Here is a 27739-nt window from a genome sequence, read left to right on the forward strand (position 1 = left end):
TAACCAAAATCTTAGTAACTTGAGCATTTATAAATGCTGAAGAAATCTAATCTTTTTGGAAAAAAGAATTTAAGGCATACCCTTGTTTTCCAACCATTAGTGTGTTTTGACTGCAGGACCGTATTTTTTACTGAGTGACTATTATTTCCTCAATTATCTATTTCTTGTTAAAATGGAAATGCTTTGAAATTGTTTTATTTTGGCCTGTATAAGAACATAACAGTGTCAAATTTCTAAGTCCATGCATTAGATGTGTCATAATTTGAAGTTCCCTTCTGGTATTATGATCCATTGAAACCAAGTACCTACTGTATTTAACAAATACAACTGAGGATGATTTCCTATCCCATTCAATTTTATTATCATTTGTTGTTGGCCTGTAAGCTTTCTATATATATTCAGAACTAAATAAGATGAAATATTTTGAGCAGTGAATCCCGATAAATTTGTTGTTTGTATACATGCGCATGGTAGGCACCGATGGCCTTGTTTTATCCTGCGACGTTTGGAATTGTGGGACAGAAGATCACTGCCTTGCAACACAGATCTCAAGGTGATTCAGAAGATCCACATGATGAACATTATTTAGTAGCAACCCAGAGCAAACAGGAACAGGTGAGGATTATCGATTTAGCAACACATAACAGGAATATCTATTTACAGTGCCTCAGTCCAGCAAAATAGAACAGAAGCTAATCATTAACTTAAATGAGCTGGTGAAAGAATCTGCTCATCTGACTATCACGATCCTGTGCTTGTAATTTCTTTGAAATAATTGCATGTTTTATAGTTATTGCCAGTTAACTTGTTCTTTTTGGGATTGTCTAGGCTGCTAAAGCTATAGCTGAGAGAAAAGCACTAGCCAAGTATGCTGGGTTTGAAGCAGAATCGGGTGCACCAAATTCTGACAGTGCAGAAAAAAGTCATCCTCATGAGCTGGAACTTGGAACTTCTCAACACGATTGCTTATTGGCAGCAAACGATTCAGAGGATCTGCCATCAGCTCTAATGGCAAGGAAAACTAGCATGTCACAATTTGAAGGAAAGGCGTTGGGACTTGATAAATCCATATTACATAGCATTGATTGCTGCGGTAAGAATAATCATGAAATGTAGTATAATTACCTGAAAATAAGTGATAGAGGTTAATTTAAAAATGGATTTGACAGTTATTTCCATTGCAAAAGATTGAAGATGGTTGAAGTAAAGAATAAATAACATTTTGAGTCTTATGAGGAAGGCCACAGAATATCGGTATTTAAAATGCCACTGAGTTTGCACAGTATTCACTAGCCTAATATTTGGCATGGAAAACTTCAGCTAAAATTATATACTTAATTTTGTGTGAGTGTATGGTAGAATTTTCCCTAAAAGAGCCGGCACTAGATCACTGGGAAAAAGGGCCACTCATTGAGGCAATAATTTAAGTAATTCATAAAAGATTTGTTAACTTGTTTAAAAGTGAGGGCATGGATTTAAAGGGATAATTGGTGAGTAGTATTGATATATTGCATTTGTCTTAAACCAGACAGTAACTGAGCAGAAGACTGGTAGATACACGGAGTGCTGTTATTCTCATGAATGTTTAATAACATAATTGAAATTCCTCTTGAGCAAAACAGTGATCTAAATTCTGGATTAAATTTGTCATATAGCTTTTAATGGATTATTTTTTAAAGTCAAGCAAAGTGAAATTCTTTTGACCTGCTGGGTTGCTCCAGTATTTTGTGTGTGTTGCTCTTCTTTTGTATATTTCAGGTCTGAGGTTATTTTAATAATTCATCTAACAGAGTGTGAAACAAGAAAATGTGTACTGTACACTTTTCAGGTTCTGATGAAACAAAAAAGAAAATGTACAGCTCTATTTTGGTGGTCGGCGGTGGTCTGATGTTTCACGGGGCTCAGGAGTTTTTGCAGCACAGAATTTTGAATAAGATGCCACCATCATTTCGAAGAATTGTAGAGAATGTTGAAGTCATCACAAGACCTAAGGTGAGAAAAGTATAATCCTTTCCTGTGAACTGAAGAATTATCAAACAAAAATAATCCGATATCTAATTGTTCGGAAATCCAAAGGTTCAATATCTTACAATCCGCAGACTGCCACCTTTGAATCTATATAGTCGTGAGATTAGCTATATCTTACTGAGAGTGTGGGTCCAGGAGCCATGGGCTGGATTGTGAGCCAGGGTAACAGTGCAAACTCATTTCTGAGGTATTTTTAAGTTTGAGTGAGGTGAACTTTCACCAGCTTCTCTTTCCTGCTCTCCCTTTTAACTTATCAGGGCTCTGTTTCCTGCTGCTTTTAAATTGGCTGGTTTCACTGGAGCATTTATTACATTACTGTGTTAAAGATTATGAAGTATATTTTACAGTAATATAGTAACATCCACTAGTTTGGAAAATCCGCTTGTCTGGCATCAGCAAAGCCCCAAGGGTGCCATGTTTTTTGGGCTTTTACTGTAATAATGTTAAAAGGTCACTTTAGGTTTCATTTTCATTCAGATGACCATTCAAGTGGACACCAAAGGAACTCATGTAGGCCATTCAGTCCTTTAAACTTGCTCCAGCAACAAGTGAGACGGTGACTGATCTGATTTTAACCTCCGTCTGTCTCAAAGGACAGTGGGTGATGATGATCATCATCACAAACCTGGGCGAAAGGTGTGGAGATCCTGAGCTGCCCAGTTGTCAAGATCCCCCCTCTCGGCCTCACCAGCGTAGTCCAAAGGAAAGCTTATGAAGCAATATGTTTGGTACCAGCTTGGCTACAGGAGCTGCTGGAAGGATGTTCAGTGACATCCAGCTGCCTTAGGGGCTCCACTCTGGATTTGCTGTCTGGGCTTACTCTCATAGCCTTCGTCTCTCCCGAGGCTGCCCACAAGGCAGTGGGGCTATTTACCCATAGCTGGGGATCTGGTTCACGAGCACCAGGACGTGTCCACACACCGGTGGGCCTGCGTGCTCCATGTGCAGGGGCCGGACCTCCTCCCCATCCTCTGTAGTTCAGCCTGTCGGAAGGAAGTTCAGTTTCCGTGTGTCATCAGCAAGGAGGCACTACATGAGGCTGTGTACTGGGAGGGAGAGACTTCCACATTCAGCTCACCATTTCGCAAGACTGCTGGCCAGCAGTGGAAGCTGAAAGTGAGAATGACAAACACCACTCACTATATTACCACACTAGACATGTCACAACAACCATGTTGACACCAAAATGGTGTCATTTTTCTCTATAACTGTAACAGTACATTCTGCATTCTGTTGTTTTTCCTTTGTACTGATGTTCTGAAATGATTTTTATGGAGATGTGCATGCAAAACAATTTTATAACAAAAATAAACTAACTACCAATGAACCTTTAACCACTTGCTTATCAAGAATATATCAGCCTATGATATACTTATATTCAAATATATTGTTTCCGTTCTCCTGTTGAGGAACAAAGTTCTAAAACTCACAAGCCTCTGAAAGAGAAAAACGGTTTCCTCATCTTGTCTTTAATGAGTGCCACAGTAACCCCTTATTTTGTAACAATGACTCCTAGCCTCTAGAAGTGTGCAGAATTTTTTCTTAGATATCTCCTTTATACTTACCTTTTCATGCCTTAAATCTAATCCTTTCCAGGTGTGATATGTCAAATACTCCAGTGCATAGATTTCAGGTGAGAGGGTAAATTTAAAGGAGAATTGTGAGAAACATTTTATATCGAGAATAGTAAATGTCCAGAACATGCTGCCAGGGACAGTGACGAAAGCAGATATGATGATAACATATAAGAAGCATTTATACAGACATGTGAACGGGCAGATGATGAAGGGATATAGGCTATGTGTAAGTAGGTGGAATTGGTTTGAAGTGGTATCATGGTTAGCGCAAACATCATGGTGTGAATGATCTGTTTCTGTGCTGTACTGTTCTGTGTTTCTAGACAACTGAGAAAAGAAACAAAAGCCTTGTGCTTTTTAATAATATTTAATTAACCTACTGGAATTAATTAATGTTGACATCTTGCTTCACTGTAATAGGACATGGATCCACGCCTAATAGCATGGAAAGGTGGCGCGGTTCTGGCTTGTCTAGATACAACCCAAGAGCTCTGGATACACCAGCGAGAGTGGCAGCGGTTTGGAGTGCGTATGCTACGAGAGAGAGCGCCATTTGTATGGTGAACTACTTACATTGAACTTTACGGATTAATTAAAATAATTACCGATGGTTGATTTTCAGGAAGCATGGACATATACCGGAGGTAATCCAAATCTCAGATTATGTTAATAATGAGCAGTTAATGTACAAAGATTTTGTCTTTATTATAAATAAAATTTTGCTACCTCAAATAACTTACATTTTACGATGTGTAAGGCTTATGGTAAACAATTTACAGATTATTTTTGTCTGCTGTTACTGTGTAGAAATGTAGATCACTGTTTCCTGTTTCATTTAGCCATTTAATTTGGCTCTGGTAAGTGAGAGAATTCCTTCCTGCGAGTAAAAGTATAACAGTTGTGCTTTGTTTAGAGTTTCACGTCTGATCCACTTGTGTCTTTGCTGGCAGACTTGCGAGTTGCTTGAACAGAAGTCTAAGGCATTAGTGTTGCACTTGTAGCTGTCAATTCAGTTTTGTTTTATATAATTATATCTCCATGCAAGAGCACATTGAAAGATTTATGTTGGTTACAGAACAAGTGTTCTGATTACATTTAGTTGCAGGAATGAGTAAGTATCTAGTAGATCACATTCAATGTAAATTAATGCAGTATTCTTCTATCTTCTTAACCCTGACCAATTCTGTCTGTAGTCTGAATATCCATCCATCTGCTGCTCAAGTTTAGACCTGATCTTATGCTTGTATAACCATATAACAATCACAGCACGGAAACAGACCATCTCGGCCCTTCTAGTCTGTCCCGAACTCTTACTCTCACCTAGTCCCACCGACCTGCACTCAGCACTCATTCCTTTCCTGTCCGTATATCTATCCAATTTAACTTTAAACAACAACATCGAACCTGCCTCAACCACTTCTGCTGGAAGCTCGTTCCACACAGCTACCACTCTCTGAGTAAAGAAGTTCCCCCTTATGTTACCCCTAAACTTTTGTCCTTTAACTCTCAACTCATGTCCTCGTGTTTGAATCTTCCCCACTCTCAATGGAAAAAGCCTATTCACGTCAACTCTATCAATCCCCCTCATAATTTTAAACACCTCTATCAAGTCCCCCCTCAACCTTCTACGCTCCAAAGAATAAAGACCTAACTTGTTCAACCTTTCTCTATAACTTAGGAGATGAAACCCAGGCAACATTTTAGTAAACCTCCTCTGTACTCTCTCAATTTTATTGACATCTTTCCTATAATTCGGTGAATCAGAACTGTACACAATACTCCAAATTTGGCCTTACCAATGCCCTATACAATTTCAACATTACATCCCAACTCCTATACTCAATGCTCTGATTAATAAAGGCCAGCATTCCAGCTTTCTTCACCACCCTATCCACATGAGATTCCACCTTCAGGGAACTATGCACCATTATTCCTAGATCCCTCTGTTCTACAGCATTCTTCAATGCCCTACCATTTACCATGTATGTCCTATTTTGATTAGTCCTACCAAAATGTAGCACCTCACATTTTTCAGCATTAAACTCCATCTGCCATCTTTCAGCCCACTCTCCTAACTGTCCTAAATCTCTCTGCAAGCTTTGAAAACCTACTTCATCATCCACAACGCCACCTATCTTAGTATCATCTGCATACTTACTAATCCAATTTACCACCCCATCATCCAGATCATTAATATATATGACAAACAACATTGAACCCAGTACAGATCCCTGAGGCACACCACTACACACTGTCCTCCAATCTGACACACAGTTATCCACCACTACTCTCTGGCTTCTCCCATCTAGCCACTGCTGAATCCATTTTACTACTCAGATATTAATGCCTAATGATTGAACCTTCCTAACTAACCTTCTGTGTGGAACCTTGTCAAAGGCCTTACTGAAGTCCATATAGACAACATCCACCGCTTTACCCTCATCAACTTTCTTAGTAACCTCATCAAAAAATTCAATAAGATTCGTCAAACATGACCTTCCATGCACAAATCCATGTTGACTGTTCCTAATCAGACCCTGTCTATCCAGATAATTATATATACCATCTCTAAGAATACTTTCCATCAATTTACCCACCACTGACGTCAAACTCACAGGCCGATAATTGCCAGGTTTACTCTTTGCTCCTCCAGTTCTCGGTCCCCATTAGGTGGTCTATAATACACCCCTATAAGTGTCACAACACCTTTCCTATTCCTCAATTCCACCCAAATAGCCTCCCTAGACGAGTCCACTAATCTATCCTGGTTGCAGCCAAACAAAAAACTTTTTTGCGTTTAGTGCACTGACACAGCCAGCACTGTCTGTTCAATAATTTTAACTTATTTTCCTCATTTAAAAACAAATATTTTACAATTCTTCCTGCAGCATGAGTACACTCTCATTTTTTCACATTACTCTCTGTAAGTTGCCTTCTGGATCACTTGCTTAACGTTTCAGCTTCTTTACAGCTCACTTGCCCAAATTTCTGTGTTATCACTGGTATATGTGGATACATTACCTTCTTTACCTCCAGGATTTTGATATACTGTATAAACAATTGAAGACAGCCTGCCTACCTGAATAATTGAAGACAGACATGTCTGATTCATGTGGCACCCTATTAGTGACAGCCTGCCTACCTGAATTGCCAGCCAGTAGTGGCATCTGCATAGGACAAAGGTGAGTGGTCCTGGGTTGAATCCTGCTGGCTCCTTGCACATTTATGTCTGTGCTGGGTTGAGCGTCAAGCTAGCAAGTCTTTTGAAAATCAAGACATACATCAATGTGTTCCATCATATCAACTCTAATTACATCCTGAAAATAAACTCTTCATTAAATGTGTCATCAAAATTTACCTGTCCTAAAACCATCTTAATGAGGAATTTCAGCAAAATGCTGACAAGCAGATATCAAGCCAACTGATGTCCTTTTCAATCTTCCTACTTACTTTTAAAACAACGGTGTTACAGTCTTCCAACCTGTTTAGACTGCTTCACAATCCAAGGGATTTTTGAAGGTCACCATCTTCCCTCTCTGAAGCCACCTCTTGTAGAAGCCCATTGTGGAGTCTTATCTGGTTCTGGAGTATTACCAACTTATATTTCTTTTAACTTCTCCAGTGTTTAATCTTTTGCAATATTAAATATTTCTGCTGCCTTATCCTCATTTGACCCTTGATCCTCCAGTTTTCTGGTATGTCTTTTGTGCCTTCTGCAGGGAAGATAGCATGTGTCTGAAGTGGCCTTTGTATAATTTTGCTGTTTTTCCTTCTTACAGAGTTGTAAAGGTTTCTACATTTTGCTCTCTAAGATGACAGATCATTTCATCTTCTGTACCACTAGAGGGAGTTAATATAGCCTATTTTTAAAAATTCACCGTGAATTCCAGGAGAGAGACACATTTTTGGTCAGTTTGATTTCATCTAGAGTACTAGGGTAATTCTAACGGAATAATTGAACTTCTGAATAAATCCGGAAAGCTGTAATATCCTAAATAAATGTAAACAGAAAGCAAACTGAACACAATAGCAACTGTTGTTGAAGTTTGCATGTTTGACTTGATGCGAGACTATTTGTATAGGCGTGCGAAGATTTGACCAACAGACTTAGTTAACATGGTAGCAAAATAAAACATCCTCCATAATTTAAATAACCCCCTGTTAGTTTGTTGCATCCTTATTCGAAAAAAGAGAGCAAGGATAAAACAAAGTTTTACAGGATAGTCAATTCAGCTTGTGGGAACACTCTTATAAACAGTAAAATGAATTAATGTAAGCCATCAACAAAGGGCCAATAGCAGAGGACACTGATTTAAGGTTATGAGCAAAAGAACCAAAGATAACATGAGAATTATTTTTGTGATGTATGTTCAAGATTCAAAAGATTCAAAAAACTTTATTGTCATTCTAACCATACATTAGCTCTGCAGGGCAGAATGAGACAGCGTTTCTCAGGGGCAGTGCAATCATAACATAACAAATGCAACACATAACAATAAATAGTAAAACACAACAGCCACATGTCAGTTAAAATCAGTTATAAGTGTCCAGTGCAAGTTAAAAGTGTCCAAAGCAGAGTCAGGTGGAGTAGCTATTTAGCAGTCTGACTGCCTGTGGGAGGAAGCTGTTTAGTTGCCTTGTGGTTTTAGTATGATGCTCCTGTAATGTTTGCCTGATGGCAGAAGAACGAACAGTTCATGGAGAGGGTGTGAGGGGTCTTTAGTGATGTATCGTGTCTTCTGGAGGCATCAACTCTGAAAGAGGTCTTGGACAGAAGGTAGGGAGACCCCAATAACCTTCTCTCCTCCCCTAACCACCCTCTGCAAGGCTTTTTTGTCGACAGCACTGCAGCTGGAGTACCAGGTTGTGATGCAAAAGGTCAGCACACTCTCAACCACGCCTCTGTAGAATGTAGTTAAGATGTTAGTGGGGAGTGATGCTTGTTCAAGCTTCCTCAGAAAGTACAATCTCTGCTGGGCCCGTTTCACAATCCCAGTGGTGTTCCTGGACCAGGTGAGATTGTCCGAGATTTAGCATTACCTGATAAGGTGGTGAAAGCAGATTCAAAAATGGCTTGCAAGGGAAATGGACCAAAGGAAGTTAGATCATAACTTAATAGAAAATAGTCGCGCCCTTAGGAAAAGTGCAGAAGAATAAATCTAGTTACATTGCTCTTGCAGAGAGCTGGCATGGATTCAGAGGGCAGAAAAGCCGTCTGTGTAGTTACCTTTCTGCGACTCCACCTTACATGCTTGTATCGATTTCAGTAGGAAAGTATGTAAAGATGTTTTTAAAATAATAGATGTATGCAGAACCCTGTGACAGCTTGCTATGCTGAAGGCAAATGGTACGTTTCTCTTCATTGCAGTGGTGTTCTGACTAAGGAGTAGCAAGGAAATCTTGTTGCAATTTGTTATGCTTCTGATGAGACCATATCTTATGTCTTTTTACCTAAATGAAGTTAGATCTCCTTTGGGAATGGTGTAGTTTACACGCAGTAGATTGATTCTTGGAGTGTGCTGTGAAGAGCAGATTAAGTAGAATGAACCTGTAATCAGCTTAGTTCAGAAGAATGAAAGGTGATCTGAAGTGGATTGACAAGCTGTTTTCTCGTGTTGGTAAGTCTAGATCCAGGAGTTCCCAATCTGGGGTCCGTGGCATGAAAAAGGTTGGAAACCCCTAGTCTAGATCCAGGGGCCTTTGCATGAATGTCAGCCATTTTGATGAGAAATTTCTGAGAAAAGATGGTGGTGTATCTTTTGAATTATCCACCCAGAAGGTTGTGAATGTTCAGTCATTGACTATATTTAGGATTGAATTAAGGATTTCATTTCAGTAAATTAGAGTTCAAGCAGGAAATGAAGTTGAAGTGGCTGGATTTCAGGGCCATGTGGCTTACTCCTTTTCCAATTTTTTGTGTTCTTTTGTTATCTACAAATTAATTCAAATACATGAAATTAAATAGTTAACAGAAATAAATGTGCTTTGTCTAAGATATTTGGACTTGATTTTAGTTTTACATCATTCCCATGGTTTCACAACTTGATCACCTTTTTAAGAAATGTCCTTTAGGCTTTTTTTTAGGTAATGTTCCCAGGAATGGAACTGACATCCCAGAATAGGCAACTATACATTTATTATTTAAGAATTTATTGAATATATAAAACATTCTTGGGTGAGGTTAGTAAATTACTGACTAAGATCTGGTAATTTTGCACCCCTAGGCATTTGGAGGACTCACCACAATTAACAGCGACTGATGATGTCTCCTTGTATGGTGATGTTTGCAAGAAAATTGCAAAGTTCAGAGAACAACTCAACCCAAACACCCTTCCCCTTTGTCATCAACGTGGTTTGATCATTTATGTATCAGTTTGTCTGAGTAATCTGTATGTAGGTGAGAAATAATACAATTATTTCTTCCTTTTCATTAGACTTCTGACTTTTAGAACAGAAAATTTAGAAAACAAATGGGTTTTAAAGGAAAGGGAGAGATGGAAAGAGGAGGGATGTCTGATAGGATACTAATTATAGTTTTTATATAATAGCTGTCTTGAGTTTTGCGGATCTGTATAAAACAAGGAAAGGACACCGTTTTCTCCTTATTCTTGTAACTATTTAATAGGATTTGTGGTTAAGAGATACTCGTAATTCTATGTACACAACAATTTCATTTAAAACCAAGGTGTTACTTTACTGTGGTTAGGTAGATTTACACCGTTAGCACTCTAATACACAAAAAATGCCTGGCAAAATTTTCAGAAATTCATGGTCCATCTATCTTCTTCAAAATTTAAGAGAAAGTTAACATCTAAAGAAAACTCAAAACTCACAGTAGAAATAGGGTTACAATATATAAACATTTGTATTTTTATTTTATATAAATTAAATTATACAACTGAAAAATGAGCTTAAAGTGGTGTACAACTACAACTTTTAAATGCAGCACTTCAAGTTGAGAACCCCATTTTATAAAGAAAAGTGAACTGGGGAACTTTGGCTTCATTAACAAGTGGAACAGTTGAAAAATATAATACAATAATTATAGTAAATCTTCAAAAAAGAATGGTTTGGCCTTGCTTGATGCATTCATTTCTGGATACAAAATGGATGCCACAACCTTGGAACTCTATCCAAAGGATATTTACTGAAATGGTTCTGGGATTGAGCTTTCACTATTGTCTTCCTTAGAACAGAATTGAAGAGATTTGATGGATGTTTTAATAGAGTAAATACTGAGGTACAATGTGACTTAAGCAAAGACCCAGGATTTTTTTGGTATGTGTATAATCCACTTTACAGCTAAGGGCAGGTGCTTTCAATATCAATCTGAAGATCTTCTGCACATTGCAATTCCAAATCCTCCACAGGATTCACAAATAGATTTGAAGTAGGTTGGACTTTCTGCCAGTCTATTAATTTCAAAATCACATCTTTCATCTTGTGATTAAATAAAATGTTATAATTAGAATAAGGCCACAGAGACCATTTACTTTGTACTTTATGTGAGGAATTATGCAGATTTTTGAAAAGCTTATTTATGTCCTTTCCAAGGCGGTATTTCACACATGAACTGTATATACCAGGTATATCTTTGGCAGAGCATATTGCATCAAAATAGACAATACAGTACTTATGTAGATTACAGTTACTTTGCAGATCACTACAAAATATATTTAAGGCAATAGAATACATGTCCTCTGAATAGCTCAATTTTTGATCTGTGATTGTTTTGCAACAAATGGCATCCCATTTCATTTTAGCGCTTTTTGAGATGACAATAATGATTTTATCAGCTTTTTCCTTCTGAGCAACAAGCCACTGAGCAGGGCCCATCTCAGCAATTTTCCTTCTTTGCCAAATATCAATGATTACCTTGATTCCATTGAACCTGTGCAGGAAATCAGCAAAAGCCAAGATGACATTTTGAAACAGTTCATTGTCCACTGCATAAATGATTAGGACGTTAACTGGTTGTAATGGCTCTGTAACGCTGGTGGGCAAGATTCTCTCATTGGTTTTGCCTGTAACTGAGAGTTAAATTTAAACTGGTTAAAGAAATGCAAATTCAAATCACAATGAAAATTGAACCTCCCTGCAGCTTTCAAATTTATTATGGATTTAGACAGTTTCATCAGAAAATATTTTATTCAAGATCTTTAAAAAAAATACTTTATTGAACAATCATGTTGCCCCTAACGACATACTTAACTGACCTCAATAGCTTGTCAGCAAATCTACTTGGGCTCAGTACATGTGATCTAAAAATTTGCTCTACACTCATGTGGTTTGATGTTAATCTTTCTGGGCCTGAAAGCTTAGAAAAGGTTGCTGTCTGGTACATATCTATCAGCCAGGAAGCAAGCAACCTTTACATTAACACAATAGAGTTAAGAAAGGAGCTTCCAGGTATTCAGATTCATAATTTTGGTCATAGAGGTGATGGTAGAAACTGGGCAATGCCTTATGAAGAAAAATGTAGCTGAGGCAAAATGAAAACCTGATTATCAGGACCAATTTACACTAAATCTGGTAGTAAAGGACAGTAGGCAGACAGCTTCTGTAGCATGATGCCCCATAGACAGTAATACCTTATCATCATTTCATCCCTGTTCGGTTTGTGTCATTATCAAATTCAGTCTTAAATCTGAATATGTACTATTTCACTTCAACCACAAACAAAATTTTTATAAAAACAGAAACTGGATCTATTTAAAATACTGTAAATAACTTACCAAACTTTTTAATTAGAAGCACTGCAACTCCCAAAATAATGAGGATCACACACATTCCAATGATGTAAATAAGATATCCTGTGGCTATATGCAAGAAAAATGACAACATGCATTACATTGCAGAAAGCATTTGCACCTTGCCAAATAATTTATTTTGATTTACTTTCACTAGTAATTCTTAAACTAATTTTGTGAGGCTACTTCTGCTATAAAAACGGTAGCACTTAAACATAACTCTAACCTGACCAATTCTCCGATTCAGGCAAATGTCATAAACAATTTTCTTAAGTTAACCCTATCGTTGTAAACTGGGAGGCAGCACAAATGATGGCGAGCAGAACTTCTGGGAACAATTAAATACTGCAAAGAGGTGAAGTGATTTGGCATCGTCAGATTCTAAGAGTTCCAAACTAAATAATCTATATTGCACTCAAAACGGAGCAAATTATATTGCTTTTTTGGATTCCTTTACATGAATTATTTCAGTAATAGAAATTTAAATGTGTACATTATTGTTAGACATATCCCACTCTCTCAGAGAGGGGATGAATATTCCCAAAAGTAAATAAAATATTTGCATTGATCTTTGGCTAAATTTGCTAAGTACTTTGACACACACAAAATGCTGAAGGAACTCAGCTGGTTAGGCACCACCTATGGAAATGAATAAACAATCAACGTTTTGGGCTGAGATCCTTCTTCAGGACTGGAAAGGAAGGGAGAAGACATTAGAAAAAAGTGGGGGGGGCAGGGAAAGAGAACCAGCTTAAAACATGATGGGTGAAGTCAGGTTAAGGGAAAGGTAAAGAGCTGGAGTAGAAGGAATCTGAGAGGAGGGTGGACCATGTGCGTAAGGGAAGAAGGAGGGGCACTGGGGGGAGGTGATGGGAAGAGGTAAGAAGCCAGAGTGTGGAATAGAAGAAGAGGGAATGAGGAGGAAAAAAAATTACCAGAAGGAGAAATCAATGTTCATGCCATCAAGTTAGAGGCTCCCGAGACAGAATATGAGGTGTTAGCCTCTCCACCCGGAGTATGGCTTCATCGTGGCAAAAGAGGAGGACATAGACCAACATGTTGGAATGGGAATGGTGATAGGAATTAAAATGGGTGTCCACTGGGAAATTCCACTTTTCGTGAATGGAGCAGATGTGCTCAACAAAGCGGACCCCCAACTTGTGTCGGGTCTCACCAATGCAGAGTAGACCAATGCAAGGGGAGACCCTTCCCTTTCAATCCTGAAGAAGGGTCTTGGCCAAAAACGTTGATTACTTATTCATTTCCATAGATGCTGCCCTACCTGCTGAGTTCTTCCAGCATTTTGTGTGTGTTACTCTGGATTTCCAGCATTTGTAGAATTTCTTTTCTTTTTGGTTAATACTTTGTTTCCCAAGGCCCTGTTTCAACTTGAAAGGAAAATATTTGCTTTGGGAATAAGAACTTCTTATACTGTTCCTTACTGCACCTCAGAAGTGCAGAATGGCTAATAAAGTGATGCAATTACTGTAGATTGCAATCCTGACAGTTTGCTGAGAATCAGCTTCAAAGAATTGTAGGCTGTGTGTGAGATCTTCAGATACTGGTCTAACGATAGGATAAGACAGCAAGATAAGAAGAGCAAAACACCACAGTAATATAGAACAAAATATTTTTTGGGTACATGGCTGAATATTTGACCTACTTATTAACCATTATTTTTTTCCCTATTCTGTTTTAGCCATGGTGTTTACTGAGCCACTGAAGAGTAGCCTATTCTCATTTCTAAAACTGGAATTATCCTTCCCTAATTGTCTAGACATTAAATATATCACATACTGAAGTACTCAACCATCAAAGAGGAAAGTTAAAACTTCAACTACTGCTTAAAAAGTGTCAGCTCAATTGAGCTTAGTCAAAGTTCTCATCTCATTTGTGATTGTACCTAAATCGTGGGCTAGTAAGTTAATGTATGCAGTCACATCTGGAAACGTGATGAAAACAGTTTCAGGCAGTTACGAAGCATCAGCCCTGTCCACCTGTCAGCTGGCACCCAGCTAACTACGACTTTCATCTGAGTACAAGTCACCAGATACTAGCAAATCAAATGGCAAATGGCATTTTCTTCTCTTCTGCCTAGAAGCTGGATACAGCTATATTTGGTATGCAAAAGCATTTCCTTATCATTTATCCATTTGAGTGATTTCTGAATAGAATGCAGTCATACAGAAGATGAGGAATGGGTCTCTCTTCTGCAGATACATTGACAACAGTCCTTCCCCACCCCACCCCCCCAACTCACAGCCCTTCTCATTGTAGGTATAGTGCTGCTTGGTTGCACAGATATCCTCTCAAAGGGAAGAGTGAACACACCAGGGATCTAACTCGTGATTTGGGATCAGTTCACTGCTCCAACTTTGGATCTGGAACAATGGTGGAGCAGTCTGATGACCTTTACATTTGGAGGTTTGTGCGTGTTTTGGAGGGAACTGATCATCATCCTCAGAAGTTACACTATGCAAGAAATGAAATCAAAAATCTGACAGCGAAAGTCAGAATTATAAACAGAAAATGCTGGAAGTGCTCACCAGGTAAGGCAGTAAAGGCAGAAGTAGAAAGTGTTACAGTTTCAAGTCACAGAGCCTTTGTCAGAGTATAGTAGGGCATACGGCAAGGTTCAGGTCATCAATGCCCTACCTCACAAGGACACTAAATCACTAGGGTGCCATAGGGATTCACAGCCAGTCACTCCCAATGTTGGTTCTGAGCAGCAGTCTTGGTTAAGAACCGTGTGGTTCAACGAGTTTACTTTTGTGGGCCTGGGTACTGTGATGAAGATACAGGACATTTCATGTCACCTTTTTAGCAATGCTTTCTAACCACCAATAATGTTGAACTATTGTCCAAGGGGTTGAGGAATGTAGCTGATTTAAAACAGGATTGTTTGATGTCCATTGAAATAAGATTTCTCAAGGGTCTTAATGCTACACTCAGTCAAGTAGTATCTCAACTGACACACCCATTAAGTAGTTTTCTCAGGACCCAAATAACTTATTGCCAGTTTAACAGGAGTCTGTGGACTTGGAAAATGTAATGAACAATCTGTAGTGCAATATGAAGTCCATCAGGTCTCTTGGTGTTAGGAGGGTTTACCTTTAAATTGGGAGAAAAGCATTAAATTAGCAGAACAAAGACCTGGTTGTAAAAAGGTTGTTCCACAACAGTTACAAATGGGGCTTAAAGGTTCAATTTATGTCAGAAAGGCCAGAAATTAGCCCTGCTTGATGACTTATGGGTTAGCATGGTTGCATGCACAATGGGTAAAATTAATTTGGGTGCCATTGATACCTGAGAAATGTACACTAATTAATCCAGATTCTGGGCTTATATTCGCTGTGGACAGTTGGCAAAAGTGTCATTTTTTCAATTATTAGTCTAATGTAAAATAATCCTTTATTCGTCACCCCCCCCCCCCGACATCAATATCATAAATTGTGGCTGAAGTTTGCAAAATTTTCAGGGCTGCCTTTGCACTGTTACAACTTCGTTCACAGAAGCAGAAGGACATTGGCAGACCAGAAGCAGATCTGAGTAAGTTCCTAGCCATGAGTTCACCGGACCAGAACAACTCTTCAGGCTTTTACTGGGCTTTTAAGTGTCAGAGAATACAATTTCTAATTCTTGTAAGAAAAGTTTAGATAATTAATTGTGTCACTCTTACCATTGTTAGATTTCTCTTCAAACTTTAGTGCTCCACTAACTTGGCTTGCTATTTTGTTTTCTGGAAATAAAACCATTAAAATGCCATGCATACTTCAGAAAAGAATCCAAGAATTTATCATTTTAGAAAAAAGATGGAATCATTTTTGAATTAAAACTTTATAATTCCTGATTGGACTTTCCTGCTGAAGGGTCTGGGCCCAAAAAGTCAGATGTACTCTTTTCCATTGATGCTACCTGGCCTGCTGAGTTCCTCCAGCATTTTGCATATGTTAGCTTAATAAGTAAGATTTCTATTTGTAAGTGCCTACTGTTTGTGAAACTGGTCATATAGCTGCATTCAAGTATTTTGTCTTCTGGGATCTCTTTTGTTTGAGATGTATATGAATGATTTGGTCAAAAATATAGGTGAGTTAATTAACAGATGACACAAAAATTGGTGGCATTGTGGTTAACAACGAATGTTGTCAGACTTCAGCAGGATATAGACCAGTTAGAAATATGGGCAGAGTAATGGCAGATGGAATTAAATCCATACAGGTGTGAGGTCTTGAAATTTTGGTGGGTCAAATGTAAGAGGAAAGCATACTGTAAATGGTAGGACCCATAGGAGCTTTAAATACAGAAGGATCATAAGGGTAAGTTCACAGCTCCCTGGAAGAGGCAGCACAAGTAGGTAGAGTGCTAAAGGTGTTTGGCATTTGTTGGTGCTGAGTATAAAAAGTTCACATTGCAGCTGTATAAAATAATTAGGGCACATTTAGAATATTATTTGTAGTTCAGAATAGTACATTAGAGTAAGGATGTGAAGGCTTTGGAGAATGTGCAGAAGCTGTTTTATCAGGTTGTTGCTGAATTAATCTGTATGAGCTAGAGGGAAAGGTTGCACAAGCTTAAATTGTTTTTCACTTAACCTTCAGAGGCTGAGAGGAGGCTTAAATGAAGCGTGTAAAATGACGATGAAAGGCCTGGATAAGGCCTTTCTGTAAGAACAATTATGTTCTATGTATTGTGCAGAATGAAGGAGTGAAAGTTTATGTATAAATGCATATCAGATGGTGAGTCAAAATTGTTTTTTCTTTATATCACTGTTAGTGGGCATGTACTGTCCTGCGTGCAGTTGCGTAGTATAAGGTCTGATAAACTCTATGAAATCATGTTAAATGCATGACATATTAAATAAGCAGTTTTTAAGAATAGGAGGTAACAACCCTTGATTCTAATCTTCCTCAGCACCCATTTAATTTCTTATGAAATGGAGTAATCATTGTCTCAGTGAGATTACCCTAGACTGGCTGTAGACTTCTATCTAAGTTACTCTGCTTAAATGTTGCAAGCAAATAATCTCCCCGAAGAAAGGAATTAATAATTGAGCTCATAATTACAAAATACCTACGTATACATATTTTGCATACATGCCTCAAGATTATACATTCCTTAATACTCAGGGAGTATTGTGAGCAGTTTTGACCCCCTTATCTAAGAAAGGATGTGCTGACATTGGAAAGAGTTCAAAGGAGGTTCACAAAATGATTCCAAGATTTAAAAGCTGGTCATATGAAGAGCGTTTGATGGTTCTGCGCCTCTACTCACAATTCAGAAGAATGAGGGGGGATCTCATTGTAACCTATCAAATGTTTAAAGGTCTTGGGAGAGTGGATGTGTATAAGCTGTTTCCTATGGTGGGGGAGTCGAAGACCAGAACACACAGCCTCAGAATAGAGGGGTATTCTTTTAGAACAGATGAGGAAGAATTTTATTAGACAATGGTGAATATGTGGAATTCCCCTCTGCCATCCAATTCCTAAATGGACATTGAATCTTTGGACACTACCTCACTTTTTTTTAATATACAGTATTTCTGTTATTGCACATTTTTTAATCTATTCAATATACGTAATTGATTTACTTGTTTATTATTATTATTTTTTTCTCTCTGCTAGATTATGTATTGCATTGAACTGCTGCTGCTAAGTTAACAAATTTCACATCACATGCCGCTGATAATAAACCTGATTCTGAATTCATTGCCACAGGCAGCAGTGAAGGCGAAGTGATTGGGTACTTTTAAGACTTCTAAGAAGTTGATAGATCCTTGATTAGTTAGGGCTTGAACAGATGGGGGAGAAGACAGGAGATTGGGGCTGATAGGGAAAGTGGATCAGCCGTGATGAAATGACAGAGGGGACTCTATCAACCAAATGACCTAATGCTGCTCCTGTATCTTATGGTTTTTATATTAGTCATGGAGGTGCATGTAGATTAACCAGAATAATGATAGGACTTAAAGCTTTAAATTATTACGGCAGCTGGTACAAATTTTGCTTGCATTCCCATCATATTGAAAGATTGCAGTGTGGTCTAATAGAGATATTGAAAGAATTAATAGATAAATTCTATAGACAAAGTAACTATGTTCCCTACAGGGGTGATCAAAACCAGAGAGCTGGCCCTTTCAAGCATAAGTTTGGGGAACATATTGACCCTCAAAAATAATATAAATGCGGAACAGTTGCTCAGAGGTTGTGAATATTCATTCAAATGAAGTTTTAATTACTTTATAGATTTTTGTCAAAAGACAGGTTGCACAGGAGCACCAAGGGGTTGAGATGGAAATGTAATGTGATGTGTGGGTGGGAATACTGAATGGTTGGCATTGACTCCAGGTTACAGTAAAATCACTGAACAGGAATTGAAGATATGTGTTGAGGACATCAATAATTATTTATTTTTTCTTAACAAAAACTATGAAGGAAAACAAATCTAGTTATTGTTTTTGAAATTCCAAAGTCAGAACATTATTAGAATGAACTAACAAAAGGCTGTATCACATTCTTTGCTTGATGAAGAATATCTCATTCTAATTTGGTAACTAATTTCCCCCATTTTCAAAATTATTCTGGTAAATCTTTTCTGCAACCTCCCTAGAATATGCAGTGACCAGAGTTTCCTCTTAGTTGGACATAACTTTGCTTTTCGACAAAAGTGGTGTAGATGTGGCTGTTGAACTAAATACAGCTGTTCACAGTGGAGTGATTTTGAATAACAAAAATAATGGGAAAAGCTTACCATTTGTTTTGCAGTGTTGAAGCACTACTGTATGTTTCTTACAAGAAGGGTAACATTCACTGAAGTATGGCCTAATCTAAAATTAACAGCAATAAGTATCTTATTTACACATTCAGCAATGCCGTAAAGAAATTTCAAAATGCAAATATATTAGAAACTTTCAAAATTGAAATGTTCAAAAATAAAACATACTAATGACTAGAAATTTGCAAATGTCACTCCGTGCTTTAGGAAGGGAGGGAGGTAAAAGAAAGGAAATTATGGACAAACTAGCCTGATTTCAGTGGTTGGGAAAATGTTCAAGACCACTGTTAAGGGTGAGGTTTCTGGGTAGTTGGGGGCACATGATAAAATAGGCCAAAGTCAGTATGGTTTCCTTAAGAGGATACTTTGCTTGACAAATCTGTTGGAATTCTTTGAGGAAATAACAGGCAAGATAGACAAAGTAAAGTCAGTGGATGCTGTTTACTTGGGTTTTCAGAAGCCCTTTGACAAGGTACCACTCATGAGTTTGCTTAATAAGAGCCCATGATAATGCAGGAAGGCATGGACAGATACTGACTGGCAGGAGGCAAAGAGTGGGAATAAAGTGCTTTTTCTGGTTGGCTGCCAGTGGCTGGTGATGTTCCTTAGAGGTGTATGTTGTAACTACTATTTTTCATATTATATGTCACTGAGTTTTGGATGATGGAAATGATGGCTTTGTGGCCAAGTATGAAAACAATGTGAAGACAGGTGGAGCGGCAGGTGGTGTTGAGGAAGCAGAGAGTCTGCAGAAGGATTTAGATTGGAAGAATGGGCAAAGAAGTGGCGTGGAATATAGTGTAGGGATGTGTATGGTCATACACTTTGCTAGAGGAAATAAAGGCATAGGCTATTTTCTAAACGGGGAGAAAATTCAGAAATCAGGCGTAAATGGACTTGGGAGTCCTTGTACAGGATTCCTTAAAGGTTAACTTGTAGGTTGAATTGGTGGTAGAGAAGGCAAATGAAATGTTAGCATTCATTTTGAGAGGACTAGAATATAAAAGTAGGGATGTAATGCTGAGGCTTTATAAGGCATTGGCTGGTCTGCACTTGGGTTATTATGAGCAGGTTTGAGTCCCTTATCTAAGAAAAGATGTGCTGGCATTTGAGAGGCTCCGGAGGAAGCTCACGAGAATAATTTTGAGAATGAAGGGGTTAACATATGAGGAGTGTTTGATGGCTCCAGCCCTATAATTGCTGGAGTTTAGAAGATCTCAAATGATCTATCAAATATTGAAAGGCCTAGATAAAGTGGAGAGGATGTTTGCTATAGTGGGGGAGTGTCGGCCCACAAGGCACAGCCTCAGAGTAAAGGGGCGCCCTTTAAGAACAGACGAGGACATATTTATTTAGCCAGAGGTGGTAAATCTGTGGAATTGATTGCCACAGACAGCTATGGAAGCCAAGTATATTTAAGGCAGAGGTTTATAAGTTCTTAATTAGTAAAGGCATCAAAGGTTACAGGGAGCAGGATGGAGAATGGAGGATAAATCAGCGGTGATTGAATGGCCTAATTCTGCATCTGTTCTTATGATTTTATAGTCTAATGAGTTTTACTTACTCTTACACAAATATTTTCCGAAAGATCCAATACATCATTCCTCACAAATGTAATAGAAATTCTTGAGCCATTTTTCTGAATGGAAGGAAAGATTTTAAATATTAAACAATTTGTCTATTTGTAGTCACAACATTAATGGTTCTATTGTTCTGATTTGAAACTGTTTTTGTCCAATGAATTTTTAAGCTCTTTCTGGCACTATTTTAATAATGAAAGTAAGTACCTGTACATCCTGTTTATTTCTAGTGTCCAAATATTTTACATGTTTTGTAAAAAAATGTAGATAAACAACTAGTCACCTGACCAACGAGGCAGTCAAAATCTGATGAATCATCAGGAAATAATACTTTATACTACTAATCACCACACAGCAGTTAGAAAGAACTGACAAAATCTCAAACATTTCTTGAGAAAAACAAAATTTGTTTCAACGTGTATTCAAAGAGAAAGATAGGCCTGAATCTGCAAAACCTGGCAAATCAGCTATTTCTTGGCTGTGCCTTACTCAATTTGTCTATAAAATCAACTTGAATAAACAGATGAACAAATGAATATGTTCATATGTTTTAAGATGAATTCCAACTGTCTTCAGTAAGTGTGGGCATTCATATTGAGCTTTAAGAAATTGGAACGGATTATGACACCTAAAGTGATCCCGGCTGTGACAAATTTGGAGATTTAATTGAGGGCTTAGGTTATTAACCCTGGACACTGACATCAAGCCTGAAGAGATCTGTGATCCAAACACAAAAGACCCTGGGTACTCAAGCCTAACAATGACCCTGAACACTGAAGGCAGGTCTGTGGCTGTACACTTTGAGGAAAATGGTCAGCAGGCCATTTCCCAGGCACATAATCGAACAAGAATTAGACACTTAACCATATAAATGGCTGAAAAAGGTTGGATGGTGGTAATCTGAAATGAAATTCTCATCCTATCAGCAACATCAATAAAATCAAGTTAACATTTTAGGTTGACGACATTAGGGAGCGGATTAAAATTTTATCTTGAGCTATGATGCGAAATAGACCCTTCTGGCACTTCAAGCTGCTCCAGCCAGCAACCCCCTATTTAACCCTAGCCTAATCACAGGACAATTTACAATAAACAGTTAACCTACTAAACGGTACATTTTTGGACCGTGGGAGGAAACCGGAGACCTGGAGAAAATCCACACATTCCATGATGAGGATGTATAGACTCCTTACAGATGACATCGAAATTGAAAAATCTGAGTCGGAGAACTGATTCATTGGTTACATGGCCTTCTCCAAGGAAGTTCTTTGCAACACTGAAAGAAATAACTAAGGGATCCATTCAATCGCATTTGGTTTTATCGTTGCTGAAGACTGGACAATTGTGTGAGCAATTGAGTCATTGAGCTGCCCTACTCAAACTAATGGTGCTACCAGTTGACTTAAACCAAATCTAATAATGGGTCAACTTCTTCTGCCTGTGCAAGCCTGTTGCAAGTAAAAAGTCTAAGCAGCCACTGGAACAGCACCCACCTCACCTAGGTCTACCAGAACAGGACCCTCTATTACCAGAGCCACGTGAAGCCAAGTTGCAGAATCAATGTTGAAACAATAACAACTGTAAGCTTAAAAATCCAAAATGGGGAGCTTACCTGCCTATCTTTAAGAGTCTTCACACTCATCCTGTTTTACTCTGTGGCCAAATATTTTTGCCCGCTTTGGAAAGTCTGGCCATGCAAAGAACATAAGAAATAGGAGCAGGAGTCGGCCACTTGGCCCGTTGAGCCTGCTCTGCCATTCAATAAGATGCTGATCTGGCCATGACTCATCTCCACCTACCTCCCTCTTCCCCATAACCCTTAATTCCACTACTATGCAAAAATCTATCCAACCTTGTCTTAAGTATATTTACTGAGGTAGTGTCCACTGCTTCATTAGGCAGAGAAAATCTACACAGGATTCCAGAGGGCCTAACTGGCCTAGGAAGCCATTCAGTTGCATCACAACTGATACATGCAAACAGGGAAAAGGATAAGGCTGATCTTGGTCTTGACCAAGGCACCAAATTTAGGCAAGACAAAGCTGCTCCAGTCCACACAACCCTGGGAAAAGAACATGTATGAACTGGGGTCTAAATTGAAATAGCCATCCAGAGAAAAGTTACGCAACAACTCTCACAATCCCTGAGCACACCTTGAACCACTAGCACAACAAATGCACCAATGGTGGAGGAACACCTGTGAGATCCCTCAATATTGCCTCCCAAGTCCATGAGTTCTCATGGTATCGGATAAAAAATGGGTGAGGAAACCTCTTCCTGATTATTACCAATTGTCTTAATTTAGCTGATGAATCAGTGCATCTCCATATTGAGTGACACCAGGAAAAATAACAATGAAAGCAGCACCAGCAAAGAATGTACCCTGAAGTGGGCTTCGATGGCCAACACCAAGACTGGCTCAGGAGCACCATGCTGACAGGGCTGGCCAAGAACTCTTTGATGCCAGACTGAGCCTGCAGCAGATTGTCGGTAAATAAACACAAAGGATAACTCATCCTCGCTAATTAACCTGTTCAGACATATCTGTCATGACAACATTGGAAGATCATCTGCCTGAAACATTAATCCGTCCACAGAATCTGCATAGACCGTACTTGTTTCAGATTTCCAGGAAGTGTAAGCTACCCCTTGTAAAGTTAGTGTTTCTTGCCAGCCAGTATTCATGACCATTATTTGATTATTTTCACGTGGACACAGCTACTTATGGATGTAGAAGTTTATTGCTGCACAGGGTGCTATTGAAACTACACTCGAACAAAGACAGCAAATGATGATCAAAGTGATGGTTTTGAATAGGCTAGGACATAGCCCCTCTTCGAAATGGTAGAAAATTTGTACAAAACTTGATTTTGCCATTGGAAGCAGTCTAAACAAATCAGAATATGAAGCAAGTTGGATTTGAAATTCTCACAGCTTGTTGGTAAAAGAGAATGTCATTTTAAATGAAAGGAACTGAATGCCATAAAAAAAGTAAAAGCAAAAGATGTGAGGAAGCAAAGATTAGAGCTCACATGGGGGAATCAGTATAAATTCTTTTGGTATACTGAATTACAATATTTGGTGAATAGTTTTTACTAATATAGATTAGTTTTCATACCTGAGGGATAATGGTTCGATTAAGGCTTGGTGGAAAAGATTTATTGCACATGAATAGCTTAACATCATACTCAAATGCAATGGCACTGGTGGTAAAATTGATCACCACATCATTATTGACCAGGTACGAAGTTATATTTGGCTTCCAGTGGACATCTATAAAAACAAAAGCGATAAATAAAGTAATACTGTGCAAACTTATTCCATCTAAACATTCTGACTAAATGTTCAGAAGAATGCCGTTTCAAAACAAAAAGATCAAAACAATTGTTACTCTGGAATCAACTGATTTGACCAGCCACCAGGTGAACTTAAACATGCTGATTGTTCTTTGAACGCAAGACAATAAGACATAGGAGCAGAATTAGTCTGCTCTGCAATGGGAAAATGGGTGTATGAGTGGGGTGAGCTCTATTGCTGCTGCACGGAGAAAGCATGAACATCGTTGTTCCTTTTCGAGCCTTGTGGCACATCAGGCAGCATTTTTGCTATTTCCATAGCCATTTGTTTTTATTTTTCAGGCCAAGTTGCTAGCTCGATGGTCAGCCCAGCACAGATGGAAAGCATACAAGTAGCCAGCTGGATTTGAACTCGGGAGCACTCGCCTCAAAGTCCAGTGCTGATGCCACTACATCTCCGGCCAGCTAGAGCATGAACATAATAAACCACCTTTCCCTTTTCCGTGCTGCGGTTAGCGTCATAATTCAAAATCTTCTATGGAGCATAACTGGTCATGTGATTTCACTACATTTTTATGAGCTGAAATCAACTAATTACATGGAGAGTAAATTTCTGCTTATCTATTGATAAACCAATACAAATTTGGTATCATTCATTCATTTCCATTGTTCCAAGGCATTCTCAGGCATAATCAATAAAAGTATAACAAGAACACAAGAAAATAGGACCAGGAGTAGGTTACCAGGTCCGTCAAGCAAGCCTCACCCCCCCCCCCCCCATTCGATGTGATCATGAATGGTCCAGGCCGTTGTCTCAACTCTTCTTCTGTCAGTTCCCCATAACTATATAAAATGATCTGGCCTCCACTACCTTTTAGGGCAGAGAATTCCAGACTTACCCTGCTCTCTAAAGAAACAAGTTTCTATGCACCTCATTTCTATCTGACCATCACCTTATTTTGTAAGTATTTGCTCTCGTTCTCGTCTCTCCCACCAGTGAAAATATCTCAACATTTAACCTGTCAAGTCTCCTGAAGACATTACACGTATGTCCAAATAAGTTCACCTTTCATTCTTCTAAATTCAGGATCAGAATCAGATTTAATATCAGCAGCATATGTCATGAAATCTGTTAACTTTACGGTAGTAGTACTATAAAATACATAATAAATAAATATGGAGGAAAAAACTGAGTTACATGAAGTATATATATGTCCATTAAATAGTTAAGTTAAAATAAGTGGTGTAAAATAACAGAAATAAAAATAGTAGTGAGGTAATGTTCATGGGTTCAATGTCTATTCAGAAATTGGATGGAAGAAGGGAAGAAACAGTTCCTGAATCACCGGGTGTGTGCCTACGGGCTTCTGTACCTCCTTTGCGACGGTAATAGTTTGAAGAGGGCATGTCCTGGATGGTGGGGATCCTTAATGATGGGCATCACCCTCCTAAGGCACCACTCCTTGAAGATGTCTTGGATACTATGGAGGCTGGTACCCATGATGGAACTGACTACATTCTGAGGAATACAGACCCAAATTGTCTAGCCTCTCTGACAGGACAATCCAGTCATCCCAGTGATGAGGACTGACTCATAAGCTTTCTATATCCTTTCTTTTAAATAAGGAGTCCAAAATGTGTACTGTATAGCAAGTGAGGTCTCTCAAACATCCTGTACAACCACAAGAGTGCTTCTCTATTCTTAATTGGAGATTAAAGTCATTGAAGGCCAGCATGCCATTTGCCATCTTAACTACTTGTTGGACCTACTGCTGAGCATATATTTATGTACAATATATTGAACATTGTAATGTTTTGTCTCAAGAATGTGTGATCAATATAATTTTTGTCAACTTTTTTCAAAAGTTGCTTACCTTCGCATTTTATATGGCTCGTCATTGTCACATGATCACAACCTAACAGGAAAAAGTGATTGTCAAGTTCCGATATAGAATGTAAACATTTTTGTTAATTCCAAAAATTTTCATGCAACCATTTTTAATATGCGCAATTATTCATTAGAGTTATGTTGTCACACTGATAAATGGATTTCATATACATAGATACTTGACTGAAGCAAACCCTTTACCTTACCATATCTATGCTGACCATCAAGTACTTAACAATATTAATTCCATTTTCCTGGACTCAACCTCCAGCCTTCTATACCAGGCTATATCAAGTACTCATCTAAATACTTCTTAAATATTTTGAGAGTAAAGTTTAGCTTTATCGCTCACACGTACATTGAAACATACAGTGAAATGTGCCATTTGCATTAATGACCAACACAGTCTGGGATGTGCTGGGGGCAGCCCACAAGTGTCACCATGCTTCTGGTACCAACACAGTATGCCGACAACTTACTAACCCAAGGTGGAAGCACTGGTAACTGAGACAGTGAAGAAAGCACATGGGATACAGTGAATTCCGATTAATTGGGGCAGCTGCATATTTGAGCCAACCCTGAAAGAACAAAAGTTTATTTAGGACACTATGCCACTTAATTGGGGCAGGAAACTGTTGCCGAACAAATTCTAACTAGCATCAGTCACGTGAACTTGTGTGGCCTTTAGACGTTACACCATGCTTAGAGCAGACAGTTTTTAAATAGTGTCACTTGCATGTGTTTTTGTTCAAAAAGCAGTGGTTTCTCTCACTAATAGTTGGCGAGAAATAAGTAGCAAGACAATTCACGATTCAGAACTGTTTTGCTTACTGCGGTTTCAAACATTCAGGCTTAGAGATGCCAGAAACAGCCAGGAGTGAAAATGGCATGATTTCACTACTTCAGCAATTCAGGAACTATGAAGAATTTGAGGGGTGTCGACATTCATCTTGAATGTTACAATGAAAATGAAGATTTGGAGGATGAAGTCGTAAAGGGATTTTATGAAGGCAGCCTATTATCTACACTAGATCAGTTGGGAGGGATGAGTGGACAAGGGAGGGAGCAACTCCTGCGGGATGTGGGGGTGAGGGATGGGAAAGATGTGTTCAGTAGTGGGATCCCATTGGAGATGGCGGAAGTTACGGAGAATTATGTGCTGGGCGCGGAGGCTAGTTTGGTAGGTGAGAACAAAAGGAACCCTATCCCTGGTGAAGTGGCAGAAGGATGGGGTGAGGGCAGATGTGCGCGAGATGGAAGAAATGCAGGTGAAGGCAGCACTGATGGTGGAGGAAGGAAGGCCCCTTTCTTTGAAGAAGGAGGACACCTCAGTTGTTCGGCAATGTAAAGCCTCATCTGGAAAGAAGACGCGGTGGAGACGGAGCAACTGAAGGAAGGGGATGGAATTTTTACAAGTAACAGGGTGGGAAGAGGTAGTTGTGACTACCTCATTATAGGATCGCACTTGAGAGAGCGCAGCAGAAATTCGTCAGATGTCGCCTGAAGCATTTCCTGAGAGGAGTGTTGGGCTGGGTGTGCTTTCCTTGGAAAAGAGGAAGCTGAGCATGGACAGTGCAGAGGTGACAACAACGGAACATAATTCTACAAAATTATAATGGGCTTAGGGTAGATAGCAGGACACCACAACATAAGCAAATTACCTTACGCATGAGATGTAGAATAAATATAATTTATTTACCTGGCGTTTCAACTTCTGCAGATTTCTCAGGTGCATATTCATTAACATTTGATGTTGGGATATTGAAAGCTCTCACCGTGTAGGATGTTGCTGGATTAACGGGATAGTCCATATAATGAAAATGCCACTGGAAAAAGTAACAAAGATATG

General features: G+C 38.7%; 2 protein-coding genes across 6 annotated transcripts in view; one reads left to right on the forward strand and one right to left on the reverse strand.

Annotated features, from left to right (window-relative positions):
* The window catches only part of actr8 (actin related protein 8), a 31686-nt gene extending 24914 nt beyond the window's left edge, over positions 1-6772 (forward strand). The window contains exons 10-14 of one of the 3 annotated variants that reach the window (XR_010020452.1): positions 475-615; positions 829-1093; positions 1829-1992; positions 4026-4249; positions 6642-6772. Coding sequence is in view for 2 of the 3 variants with exons in the window: in XM_063068087.1 (XP_062924157.1) it covers positions 475-615; positions 829-1093; positions 1829-1992; positions 4026-4169 (714 nt within the window). In the remaining variant the exon portion in view is untranslated. Of the gene's footprint in view, positions 1-474; positions 616-828; positions 1094-1828; positions 1993-4025; positions 6597-6641 lie in introns of those variants that run through there. The other 2 variants (XM_063068087.1, XM_063068086.1) reach the window with 2 other exon arrangements.
* A 3343-nt stretch (positions 6773-10115) lies between these two features.
* Positions 10116-27739, reverse strand: part of LOC134356868 (interleukin-17 receptor B) — a 29172-nt gene continuing 11548 nt past the window's right edge. For 2 of the 3 annotated variants that reach the window (XM_063068088.1, XM_063068089.1), the window contains exons 5-12: positions 27590-27716; positions 25877-25918; positions 23825-23979; positions 20691-20765; positions 19103-19178; positions 16035-16094; positions 12341-12424; positions 10116-11635 (exon numbers count right to left, since the gene is read on the reverse strand). In XM_063068088.1, coding sequence (XP_062924158.1) covers positions 10908-11635; positions 12341-12424; positions 16035-16094; positions 19103-19178; positions 20691-20765; positions 23825-23979; positions 25877-25918; positions 27590-27716 — 1347 coding nt within the window. In that variant the 3' untranslated portion in view covers positions 10116-10907. The remainder of the gene's footprint in view (positions 11636-12340; positions 12425-16034; positions 16095-19102; positions 19179-20690; positions 20766-23824; positions 23980-25876; positions 25919-27589; positions 27717-27739) is intronic. The other variant, XM_063068090.1, reaches the window with a different exon arrangement.

This window comes from Mobula hypostoma, chromosome 15, assembly GCF_963921235.1.
Source record: "Mobula hypostoma chromosome 15, sMobHyp1.1, whole genome shotgun sequence".
Taxonomy (NCBI): domain Eukaryota; kingdom Metazoa; phylum Chordata; class Chondrichthyes; order Myliobatiformes; family Myliobatidae; genus Mobula; species Mobula hypostoma.